The 13,306-nt window shown below is 46.1% G+C and overlaps 1 protein-coding gene across 1 annotated transcript in view; it reads left to right on the plus strand.

Moving 5' to 3' along the window:
• Nucleotides 1-13,306, plus strand: part of DCDC1 (doublecortin domain containing 1) — a 500,455-nt gene that overhangs the window by 72,746 nt on the left and 414,403 nt on the right. The window contains exon 8 of the mRNA XM_090034627.1: nt 3,065-3,158. Coding sequence (XP_089890753.1) covers nt 3,065-3,158 — 94 coding nt within the window. The remainder of the gene's footprint in view (nt 1-3,064; nt 3,159-13,306) is intronic.

Raw genomic sequence — 13,306 nt, forward strand, 5'->3', positions numbered from 1 at the left:
GAAAGGAAATTTCTACTTCCATCTAGCAGCAACTGTTATTTTTCATCTATTGCTAGCTGTTATTTTTACAGAGGTGATAAAAATACCATCACATTTTAAGATGATTTTCAGAAAAGTTTAGGAAATGAAGAAAAAAATTGGGAAACACCTTTACTAAAATTCAGTTGCAAGGCTTTCAAGCCAATGAGTTCTGGAAAATTCCACAAATGCTTTTGTTTGTGTGATATTGGACTGAGGAGAAAGCAAGATGAAAATAAATCTGAGTACTTTAATTGAAATCCACTTACGGAACATATAATTAGATAAGGATAATGTTGGATATTTAGACATAACTTAAACTGCTGTTTGCTGTACCTTGCAAATTCCCTTGCTGAATTTGTTAATGAATATATAAAATTATTGCAGAAATAGAAGGAATCATTTGCAATAGAGACATGCTTGTGAATAGCATCTTAAATGTTAGTATAGTTTTCATTATCCACAACTGATCATTTTCTAAAATAGGGTCAAGTCCCTCAGGATTTCTGCATTTCCACTGAAAATGTTCTTGAATGTGTTCAATCTTGACAATGCAAGTTTATTCAAGTTTATTCTCAAAGACATTTGGATAAAAAAGACAGTGTACTGCCATCTGAACTTCTACCTTCACTAGAATTATATTATCTCCAAAAAGTTAAAGATTACTTAACATTAGTGACCTAGATTAATATGAAAGCAGCCTCCATTTTCTAGTTTAGATTTCTAGTTTTACATTTACTGGAAGAATTTAATTATGGGTGGGGAGGGTAGTGGATGTGACCTAGGTCCCATTTCTCCCCTTCCACAAGTATCAAAAAGGGAATCTACGGGTGTGTTTTTACTCCTTTCTTTTCTTAGAGGGCTCATTTGCTCCATTTATTTCAGTCCTAATAAGATGTTCTTGTGTTGTACTGTACCTCTACCTTATCCCAATACCCATGTGTGTACATTCCATATTTTAATAAAAGAAAGCCACTCTTTATGCAGTTCAGTTAACTAATATCTGATACTAACATTTACTTTCTCTTACACCATCTATCTTATTTTATGGTTTGTAATAGCTTTTGAGTCAGAATGTATATGTATATCATAGAGAAGCTTCAGTCTCCACGTAAGTATTAGGTCAGTAGTACAATATGAAAACTTGGTTATGATGATAGTATTATTGTAATTTAAAAAAAAAATCAAATTTCCACCACTGGAATGATGTAAATTTAACTTAAAGTTGTCATAGAATAATGTAATCAGAAAAGTAGGGCTGGAATGAACTTCTAGAGGTCATCTAGTCTATCCCCCTGCCTGAGGCAAGATCATCCACATTCCAACCATCCTATACAAATTCATTGTCTAACCTATTTACAAAACTACACAGTCAAGCCCAACACAGCCACAAGACATAACACCCTAACCTAGCACAAGCAAGCAGGAGAATCACAGAGACCAACATCCTGCTACTGCAAAGATTGTTAAAATATACTGGAGAGATCCAAGGAAGAGAGACCCCTCTACAGAGGAAGTCACCCCCCCCCCAAAGTCTGTACCAATCTGACCATGGGGTAAAATTCCTTCATGATCTCCAGATATGGTAATTGGTCTGAAACTGAGGGAGGGACAAGACCCTGTGGCCAGGAAACTCCAGGTGTTAGTCCCAGCAGCAGTGTTGGCATACCCTAGTCAAAATCCCCAGCTGGGGCCACAGCCAAAATCCAATGCTTGAGGAAAGTAAAGAAAACCCTCCTGACACATGCTGCAGAAGGAAGGGAAAAAATTACTTCCTGGCTTCATGTGGCAAACAACAAAGCCCAGAAGCATGGGAAATGCCCATAGTAGAAACATAGGCATAACTTTTCTTAGATCATCCTGACCAGTGCTTATCCAACCTCTTCTTGAACATCTCCACTGATGGAGATTTCATAACTTCACTAGGCAGCATAGGCAGCAGAAGGGGGGACTAAATGGGCTTACCCTGCAAACATGGGACAGTGGTAGGACTGCCATCACTTGCCCCAAGCACAGCATGGCGCACCCCCCTGCTCTGGGAAGAGCCCAGAGCAGCCCTAGCCTCAGCCCGCAGTGGCAGCCTGCCTCCCCCCACACAGATCTGTGGGCACATGCCTCACATGCCCTCCCAGGGTGTGCACAGTGGCAAGAGCTGCCAAATAATTTTTTCTCCCTCCGCCTATCCCAAGCAGTCTATTCCACTGTCTCATTGTTCTAACAGTGACATTTTTCCTGATACCCAGTCTAAACCTACCTTGTCATAAAGGAACAACTCAAGATTCTTCTGACAAAAGAAGGGTATTTCTAGTGGTATAGTATCTATCTTGCCAGATTTACATCTGCTTACCCCTACAGGGGGAGTATTGAGGAGTGTTGAGGAGGGCTAAGGACATGTCAAAGGCTAAAATGGGTCAAACCAGCCTCTTAAAATAGCCTAAATTAGAAGCTGGCTTCAGACTTGAAGTAAGTGGTACAGCTGAGGATCAAACTTTTAGGTATTCCTTGAAATACTAATGTTTTAATATATTGTATGTTATCTATTTTATGTACATATTTACATTATATTTTTCATTGGCTTATAAACAACTTTTAGTTATTGATACTGATCATATCAAAACCCTAATTTTTCAAAGTATATTTTTATCACTTTATCCTATTTCAGATTTTGTAAAAAGTATTTCCTTACATTTTTTATGTCACATTTTTTTCCTGCTTATCTTGAATCATTTTTTCCAATTGACAATATAGGACATATATTTGATCATACTTAGTATAGATTTTGATGTATGGACCATAATATTCACAGTTAGATTTAGTATGAGGACCAAATAGTGTTTACTTAGTCTGTCTCTGTGTTTTGGTCTCTCCAAGAATCGCTAGCTTTACATAATTAATTTAATCCATTTAAACATTATGTTAATAAATTATTTAGATCATAGATTTTAAGTATATATTTTTCATGATTTTCCATGTTCTTAATATGTGTGTTAAATAGGATAGCACTTTAATTAGGTGTAGTAAAGGCAGTTCTTATATTTTTATTAAGTTTTTAGATGAATGCACAATGAAAATGAATCTTACTTCACCAGCAAAATCTCTCTACAACATACATGGAGAAAAAATTGAAAATATCATAAATGGTAAGTAGAAATATATACATCGCATACAAGTGTTTGTAAATTTGGGGCCTTATTTGCCTAATTCGGGAATTCAAAGTAGACAGATGGATGGCTGAAATAAAACTGAGACTAGCCTGTAGGCAATGCACAGAATTCCACAAATTACAGAAACTCAGGAAATAAATATGCTGATATAACTATTGCCAGGATCTTAAATATACTTTGTTTTTATAATTTTGTTCTTCTTTCAGTGCATAGATCCCTACTTAGTATGTGTGCACCCAGTGCACCAATCAGAGCTTTCTCTTGAAGTTTCTTTTGGGTCAATGCATTCTCCCTGCATATTTTTTTCAGGCCCTTGGCACTACCTTTAAATACTGAAGTCATAGAGTCCTTTAAATGTTGAAGTAACTGAGCCGACTATACTTTTGTTCTTCAGTCTGGCACTGATGGTGGCACCCTAGCTACATACTGGCAGCATTGAAGATATATAGAGAGGCAAGAGTGGCCACACCCTTCCTTTTTTGCAAGCTAAGATGTAGTTATGGCACCAGTAACATTTGAAACAGCATCAGTATCCACTGCAACCTCTCCTTTAATACCATGATCTACGTACCAATGTATCTTAGTGCCAACTACAAGGAATCTCCCTCTACCAGTTTCATTGTGGACTCAAGTGCCCACAGCAACAGTATGTTTGGTATCAACTTCAGTAGCAATCTGGGAACCAACTTGTCTCCATTCCATTTTATTCTGCCCCAGCTGTCCCAATAAATTTTCGCTTTCATTCTTGGATTTGGAACTATTACCTGATAGATCTAAGAGGCCTGTAGTCTCAACCTTTATTTTAGATTTGGGAAGTGTTTTGCTCCAGGTATAATAGGCAAACTCATAGTTATTGGTCCAGAATTAGGTCTCTGTGTAGTTTGAATCTGGTACAAGAAGCTCCAGTCTCTTAAAATATTTAATCCTTCTCTCCAGATACAGCTCAAGACATCTTCCTTCCTTCCTTCCGCTTTGCATGCCTCAGACCAGGCTCACTTGGAGCTATGTGGTGCTATCCTGAGTATAAGACTCCCCGGCTTTCTATTTCTTTTCTTTTCTGACTCCCACCTGTCTAAAGGACTTTTGCTTTTGTCTACCTCACTTTCTGATTTTTTTCTTGCATTTTTGCAGTGTTTTTTGTCCCTCTGTTCTCTGTCCCCTCCCTCTTCTACTTCTGGTTTCTCCATCTAAAAGTTGCATTTGTCTACTTCGCGGCTTCTTTCTTATTGTTTCTCTTTCTTTCTTTCCTTCTTTCCTTCTTCCTGAGCTGTTCTTTATTTGCTGGTGGCCGAGTGGGGCCAGGGCTTGGTTGACTTCGTGGGCAGGGTGGCAGCCTTCCACCTACAGGCCCTCCAAAGGCTCCTCTACAGTGAGGACCTCCTCCCCTGGTGGCAGCTAGCTAATTTGTTTTTGCACTGGGTGGGGGGCCTTGGTTTTGGCTGGGAGCTGTTCCTCCTAGATTCCACCCTCCTTGCCTGGGATGTCCTCCCGCCCTTCTATCAAAGCATGGTGTGGTCCTGGTGAGCTGCCTTCTGCCTCCTGCCCCAAGCCAGCCATCTGTGGTTTCCACAGTTGCTGCAGGAGCCCCTGGTGTATAACCCAGCCCTGCAGCTCAGTCTGCCAAGTCTCACCTCTAGCAGCCTTGTTGACCCCCTCATCTGGTCACATACCATCCGGCTGGGACACCTTTTCGACACGACCCAGTCAGACTGGTTGTCAGCTTAGGCTCTGGCCAGCCACTTGGGCATGCACTCAGTCCACTGTGCTGCCCACTTCCTAAGGCCATTCTCCCATAGGATGTGGCAGCCACCCTGAAGGAGCACCTCTGAGCACGGAGAGCCCTCCCTGCCGGGGTTGTCCTGGGTGAGCCCTTTCCACCACTGCCCATTGTCCTGGTTGTGGATAGTAACCTGTGTGGTGGGCCTGCCACCTTACTGGCTCTCCCTGTGTCTCCTGACAGTGGTACCAGGATCCATTTCAACATGCTCCCTCAAGGCCTTGTATCTGTGGGCAATCTGGGTCCGCCACACTCGCGTCCTTGTCACTCGGCATGGTGTGGCGGAGGCACGTAGCAGCACTGGTGCTCACGCCAGTCCACCCCACGTGGCATATACATAATAAGCTCCCTCATCTCCAAAAAGACCAGTGACCTCCAGTGGCAGTTGCTACATGACATACTGGCCACCGGCACTCTCGTCCACCACATGGACCCAACTGCATCAGTGTCCTGTCCCTTTTGTCCGGGGGGAATGGAGGAGGACCTTAACCATGCCTTACTCAGATGCCCCCGGCTGTCACAGCTGTTAGCTGCCCTCAGCACTTTACGTGAAGCGCTAGGTTTGGCCTTCTCAGAGGCAACTTATTTGCTTTCCCTCTCCTACTGGACAGTCAATGGGGGTATCATCTGCCTGGCCAACTTCTTACTTGGACAGGCTAAGATGGCCATCCTCAAGAGCCACAGGAACCGACTTGCTGGGTCCAGCTCAGGCAATGCCCTGCAGCTCTTTCAGTTTTTGGTGCAGGCATGCCTGTCACTAGAGTTTGAGCACTCTGTCCTCCAGCAGATGGTGCTCGCCTTCCAGGCACATTGGGGTTGCTCTGCAGTGTTGAAGGTGGCCATTTAGTCCTTGCACTGTGATACTGCTCCTCCCCTTCCTGGAGTACCAGCAGAGGTCTTAGCAGGCTGATGTTGCGCTAGATATTTTTGTTTTTAGACTATGAGGGCATGGCTTGCAGGCCAAAGCCCTAGTCTTTGTGTGTTGTACCTGGGCCTCTGTGTGGGCAGTGTTTTATTACTTTGTTGGGTTGTTACCCCCTTTTTCCCTTAATAAATCTTTATAAAAAAAGTCTTTCTTGTTTGTCTGCTGTGGGGACTTATCTTATTTTATCTTTTGCCTTTCAAGGGGTGCTAAGTATCCCTTTTCTTTTTTCCTTTTTCATTTTTTTCTCTTAATTCCCTCACACCCCTCCCTTTTTTTACCCATCCCTTTCTGTATTGTATTTTTACAAGGGTGTGTGCAGAGGGCCTGGACATCACAGGCATCACTGTCTTGTCACACCTCTAGACACCCAGGCGATGAGGGTGGTGATTTCCAACATCTCCCCACACCTGTCCAACTGGGAGCTGGCCAAGGGATTCCTACACTGTGGGGTTCCTACAAGTCCCTTTCACCAACTGACAATCGAAAGCAAGGCCCAGAAGCTGAAGCATGTCCTGTCTTTTTGGAGGCAGGTCTTGATGCTCCTCAGGGAGGCCCCCCAGTCTCTGCCTCACTCCTTGAACCTCATGCTTGATGGGCAGAGGTTTGTGATTTATTTTTCCTTCAAGGAGACCACATGTTTCTAGTGTAGTAGCTCTTCCCACCTAGCAGCCCAGTGCCAGTGGGGGAACATCATCAACTGCAGTGGTGCTGAAGGATGGTGCATCCACTTCTGGGACACAGGCCCTGCCCAGTGAGGCTGGGATCTCTTCCCAACCTCTTTTCACCCCCATTCCATCTGAGAGGGCTGGGGTCTCCAGTGTGAGAACACCATCCAGCAGAGGGGCTCAGACTACTCCCCAGCCCTCTCACCCACCCATCCCACCTATGGTGCCCACCCTCCTGGTGCAGAGGCCCCACCAGGTGGAAGGGCTGATGTCTCCACTTGCCCCCTGCCCATCCCGACCGCCCCAGCCAAGGCAGCTGGGGCAGCTGGTGACTGTGGTGCCAGGGCCCTGTCAGATGATGGGGCTTGAGACTCCTCCTGGCCACCCTCCACCGTGGCCTTGTCTGAGGTGGCTGGTGATCCACTCCATCCCCTGTGAAGGCTGGGCTGCCCACCACAAAGAAGAACAAGGAGACCCCATCTCTGTTCTGCCATTGCATGCGACCGCAGACAAGGATGACTTGGCAATTGGGCAAGTGACGGCAGGGATCACCAACCCCTCACCTGTCTCCCAGCTTCTGGAGTCAGGTGGCAGTAAAGATGATACAGAATGCCTGTCTTCTGGAGGCCTGACCCAGCAGGTGGCAGAGGAGTTTGTTGACTTCTTGGTCGCGTCCCAGCCTACCAGATTGGATGGGGAAGCTAGTGAGATGGAGATCCAGCTTTCTGAGTGTTGCAAGTGACCTCGAGAGCAGGATCACCTCTTCCCCCCACAAAGAAGGCAGGGATTGTTCTCTTGGAGCCGGTCCTTGACCTGAATGATGAGAGGAGGCTGCTGTGTCTGGACATTGAGAGTGTAGGTACTGCATTGCAGGTGAGCTCCCACCTGAGGTGCAGCTTCACTGCTCTTCTGTTGCCAACATCCAGTCCATGTTGGCAGACCCCTCTGGGTCACTTCTGACTATGGGGGTCTTCTTACCTTTCTGAAGCAGACCAAAGGACAGAAGAATATAGTGGGGCACATCACCCAGTGGTGCACAGAGCCTAAGCTTTTTGTCAAGGCTGCTAGAGTTGTGGCCAGACTTATACAGCAAGATCTAGGCACCCAGCAGATGGCTTACAGTCTGGAGAAGATTGCACAGTGGGTGAGAGACGCATGGGGACTGGGGGGGGGCGTCCATGGAGTAGCGTAGGGAATGTTAGGCCTTTCCCAACCTGTTTCTGCTATCTTGCTGTGCTCGCTTGTGTGCTCGCTCTTCCACCCGCACCTTACCTTGCTCGTCCTCTCCTATACCCACGACCATTGCCACTTTTAACATCAACAGGTGTCAAGATCTGGTTAAATGGGAGGCTGTCCTGAAGCTTCTGCACCACAAGTGGCTGGCCTTCACCTTCCTCCAGGAGACACATTCTGATGGGCTCAACCAGATGGCCTGGAATGCTGCTTAGCGAGGCCACTTGTTTTTGAGCCATGGCACCAATCTCAGTGCCAGGATTGTGACTGTCTTATCACCGCAGCTACAGCTTGACATGACAGTAGAGTGGGAAATCATCCCCGGTTGCCTGCTGATTGTCTGCGTCACCCTAGCACAACACCACCTGCTACTCATCAATGTCTACATATCCAGTGATGGCCAGGAGAGGGTAATTTTTTTCAAGACCTTGACCACCCTCCTGTGTGACGCTAGTGAGGACGATGACCTGCTCCTCGTAGGTGGAGACTTTAATTGCACCATTTATGCCTTACTCAACCACACGGGGCCTGAGCCTTACCAGCCCTCAGCCCACAAGCTTCAGTCTGCCCTGAAGATGGCAGACCTCGTTGATGTCTGGCAAGCCCTACACCCTGACATGTGCCAGTACACCTGGGCCAGGGCAAGCATCAGTGGTCTCACCATGGCCCACCTTGACTGCCTTAATGTCACCAAGCACCATCTATTACTCCTGTACGGTGGCCACATCATTCCCTCAGGCCTGTCGGATCATGGTCTGTCCTGTGAACTGAGCCTGCCTGGGAGAGCCTGCATGCAGGCACCTCATTGACCTCATTGGTGCTTCAACGTCAGCCTGCTTCAAGACTCCTACTTCTGGGACTGCTTTGCCCACTTTTGGCAGGGGTGGGAGGCCACAAGACTGAGCTACTCTTCCTGAAAGCTATGGTGGGACATGGGCAAGGTACAGACCAGGCTTTTTGCCAGCTGTACACCCAGCTGACCACGAATGACCTGTCGGATCATAGCCTGTCTGTACCCAGGAGAAATGCATCTTCAATATCAGAAAAAAGATTTTTATTTCTGGTACTTCCTTATATCTAACAGGAAAGGGAGTCTGAGGCCTGTCTTAGACTTGTGAAAACTAAAAATTATTCCCTAGCTTCCATTACTTCTTCCCTGGATCTCAATAACTGGTGTGCAGTTCTCAGTTACAGAAACACCTGGATGGTGATTTTTTTTTTTTTTTATCTGAACAACTGGTTGGTCTGTGACTACAGAGTTAGCAGATAGAGCACAGGACCCAGCAGATCACTCATAATTTTCTCAACTACACCTGCTAATCAACAACAAGGTCCCCCAAGGTCTGGAACAGTCTGCCAGCGGAGGTGGTTCAAGCACCTACATTGAACACCTTCAAGAGTAAATTGGATGCTTATCTTGCTGGGATCCTATGACCCCAGCTGACTTCCTGCCCTTTGGGCAGGGGGCTGGACTCGATGATCTCCCGAGGTCCTTTCCAGCCCTAATGTCTATGAAATCTATGAAACAACAAATCAATTTGATCTCCAATACAAGGAAATGAGTTCATTTAAGAACAGCAACTGCAGAACAGGTTTCAGGCCATATCAATCCTTTTTCACAGTATGTAATCTCATCCAGTGACAACGGTGAGAGACTTGCCTGAGACTCAGGATATTCTGCTTTTATATGACTCAGGGTGCATCTACATAAGACGCTCACTAAGGATGCAGTAAAGCAACAACAGTCTACACAAGTGGTGCTACTAGGCTGGAGTAAATTAATTAACTCTGCCATAGGATAGTACTGCCCAACACAAGTAGTGCTATTAGGCCAGAGTAAACACAATTAACTGTAGGATAGTGCTACCACAATGCATGTGTAACCAGTGACTGGGGCTGGCTGGGGCACAAGGGTGCTACAGTACAGGGCTGACAGTGAAGCACCCTCATGTCCAAGGCAGCCCCTTTGAATCACATTGAACTTGGCAGGAGCAGCCCTGGGCTGGTAGGCTGACCCCTGGGCCTCCTGCCAGCAGGGGCTGTACTGCCTGGCTCAACATACTGCGGTCCCAAGCGCACATGTAAACACTGTGCCTAAGAGTAATAAATTCTGGCATGAACTGTGCCAGAGCTTATTGTGTTCCATGAATATTCATGTGTAGCCATGCCTATAGTGTACTAGGCGTTACTTGACATGTATGGAGGATGGTTGATATTTGTGTAAAATCTGATATCCAATTTATTGATGTAACTCAAATGCCTACCATGAATTATCCTCATCAGATTGGTAAAAGAATTTGACCACTTTCTGCAACAGACTGATATTCTCTTCTTCACAGCCATGACAGAATTTATGGATAGGACAGGTGTCACTGCTTCCATATAAAATATGCTAAAATATTGAGTCATATATAGCACATACTGAACCTTCCTGCCTCATATGAAGGGTCTAATAATATGAGTTCTAAAAATGACACTACAATAATGTTTTATTTAAAGAAGCAGGGGTGGTCATATGCAACCCACTGTATCAAGAAGTCACTAGACCTACAAATTTTAGCATAAAGAATGAAATCATGTTCAAGATATCTCTTTCAAGCAGCACAGAACATTTTCACACACAATCTTAACAGTAAGTTCCTAGAGAAGTATGAGTTTTTGCTTTTATTGTGTTGCTGTAGTTAGTCCTCTCTTAGTTACAAAAATAGTAATTTTTCAGTTGGGATTTGGTACTCTTTCTTTTATTGTACTGTGACGCATGGTATCACTATTTGGAGGTTTCCTCCTGCTTTAGCTCCTTCCTGAATTCTCTCAGTTTTCTTTAGACAATGAGTTTTTTCTTCTTTTTATATCTTCCCTACATTCATCAGGAGCTTTTTAGTTCCTTGAGCAATGGACCCCAGATTTCTATTCATTCCTTCCTGTGTGATCTAATGGGTCTCATTCATTACTTCAAGGTACCAGATCCTCTTCAGTTAGCTGTCCAGACTCCAGATCAAGAGGATTCTTAAGATTCAGGTTCAAGACTGCCAGATCCATAGGAAACAGTTCCATTCTTGTTCGCCCCAAAGCAGAATTGTATCCTGTCTTTGCTTCATTAAACTGATGATTTCAGGGACTTGGTGCTGAATTGTTGTGCTTTGTGGCCTTGCCCCTTAGAAATCTTGGAGGACATTAGTGAACTATAAGAGAGGCTAGTTAGCAATAGTTCTGTTGGCCTGCTTAACCCTGAAAAGCTTGGTCCCTGACTTTACACCTTGCCTTATCGCTTGACTTTGTGACTCTGGTTCTCAACTTTGGCTTTTCTCCTGGTTGCTAGTCTTTTGCTCTAGTCTTTTGATATCTTGCCTACAGCCCTTTGGCACCTGTTCTCAGTCTGTTTTCTTGTTGCCACTTGGTCTTCCCCCCCTTATGTGGAGTCATACAATCATAGAAAATTAGGGTTAGAAAGGACCTCAGAGGATCATCTAGTCCAACCTCCTGTTCAAAGCAGGACCATCCTAAACTATATCATCCCAGCCAAAGCTTTGTCTAGCCAGATCTTAAAAATCTCTAAGGATGGAGATTCCACATCTACTCTGGGTAACCTGTTCCAGTGGTTAACTACAGTCCTTGTCAGAGTTTTTCCTAATATCTAACCTCAACTTCTCCTGCTACAACTTGAGATTGCTGCTCTTTGTTCTGTCATCTGCCACCACTGAGAACAGTCTAGCACTATCCCCTATGAATATCCATTATTGACCTATGGATCCTGTTCCAAAGGGAATAAAACCAAAAGATGTTAAAAATACTTACTAAGCCATGGAGCTGGTCAGCCACACTCCTCCCATGTGGCAGAGGAGACACTGCTGGGAAAGTAGATGGGTTTTTCCAGTCCACCACTATGAACAGAAGTGTCACTTGCGTATCAACAGAAATGACTCTTCCTCTCTGTTCAGCACTGGTGAGGCCTCACCTGGAGTAGTGTGTCCCATTTTGGGACCCACACTTCAAGAAGAACATGAACAGTTTGGAAAGAGTCTGGTACAGGGAAATGAAAAGGATTAGGGGTATCAGAGGCAAGACTTATAAGAAAAGGCTGAAAGAGCTAGGGTGATTTAGCCTGGAGAAGAGATGACTGAGGAAGGTGTTGCAGAGCACTTAGGTGCCCTGCGCCTGAAAACAGAAATGGCTCAAGAGAGACCCCTAGCAATGAGAAGGGGGAGGCGCAGCTGCCAGTCACCAGGGCAGCACAGGTGCTGGTTGCTAGGGCAACCAGTAAAATCAGATGACAGGAAGGGGCAGGGCTTAGCCCTTCTTAAGCCCAGGCAGGAGGCCAGGAGGGGGGAACTCGGCCAGTGCAGAGAGAGGGGTGAAGATTGACTGCATGAGCATCCCCTGGTTGCTGCCATGGGTTGGAGTATTTTCCCGGTAGGGATCAAATGTTGTTTTGACCAGACAGTTTAGTTTTATGTTATTGCCCAGGGGCTTTGTGTTTTTGTGTTTACTGTTTTAACTGGAGGACCGGGTGAGGCTGTTAGGGGTTGGAAGAGGCCTCATAGGAACTCCACAGTAGCATGGGGGTCCTGGTACCAGAGAGGGTGCAGCATTTGGGGGTGCATTGGCCCTAGCCCCAGAGGTGGGGGCAGTGAGAAGCCCCAGAGCAAGGGGGGGGCAGTGAGGAGCCCGGAGAGAGGGCCACGAAGGGCAAGGAGCCCCCAGAGTGAAGGGGGCAGCGAGGATCCCCGAGCAAAGGGGGGGCAGTGAAAAGCCCCAGGGAGGTAAAGGAGAAGGCCAAATCACAGCAAGGCCCAGGTCAAATTCCTGTTGGTACCATCTGCAAGGCTTGGGCTGCAGTGTAGGGGAGGAAAAGGAGCTGCAGATAGCGCCTCCTGGCACCGGGGCGTATAAAGTGGGCTGCCTCCTGCTAATTACATCACTCAATCAATTAAGAACAAGGCATGGCAGGTGAGTTAGCAGGCAGCTGGCCCATAACAGGAGGGTGGAGTCACCACTAGAAAGACTCCAGTAGCGGTACTCCTGTCACAGAAGGATTTGATAAGAGTCTTCAAATACTTAAAAGGCAATTGTAACAGGGGGCCTTCTCAGGGCTGGTCCACCATAGGCCTGTCCACCTGTTCCTGGGCTAACCACCCACCTCACTCTGCCACGCCTTGTTGTTCCATAATTGGTTACAATTAGGTGGGAGGCTGCCCATTCTTGCCCTGACTCCAGGGAGCACAATCTGTGGCTCCAATCCTCCCCCACACTGCACCCGCTGCCTCGCAGGTGGCATCCAGGTGACAAAATGCTCCTGGTCTACAGCCAGACCAAGCCCTCATTAGCCTTCGTTGTCAGGCCTCATTCATACACGCACTCATACTGCCTTCTTTTCACTAGGGCTTTTCACGCTCCACTCCCTCTCACAGGGTCTCTTTCATGCACCGACAACTTATACTGTTTTGCTTCCTCTCGGAGAGGCTGCCCTTAGGCCACAGGCTTTATCTAGTGCACACCTTGGGTGGCAGATGTACTGTCTTTTGGG

The sequence above is a fragment of the Crocodylus siamensis genome, chromosome 2, assembly GCF_052110815.1.
Source record: "Crocodylus siamensis isolate JL-2025a chromosome 2, ASM5211081v1, whole genome shotgun sequence".
NCBI classification, from domain to species: domain Eukaryota; kingdom Metazoa; phylum Chordata; order Crocodylia; family Crocodylidae; genus Crocodylus; species Crocodylus siamensis.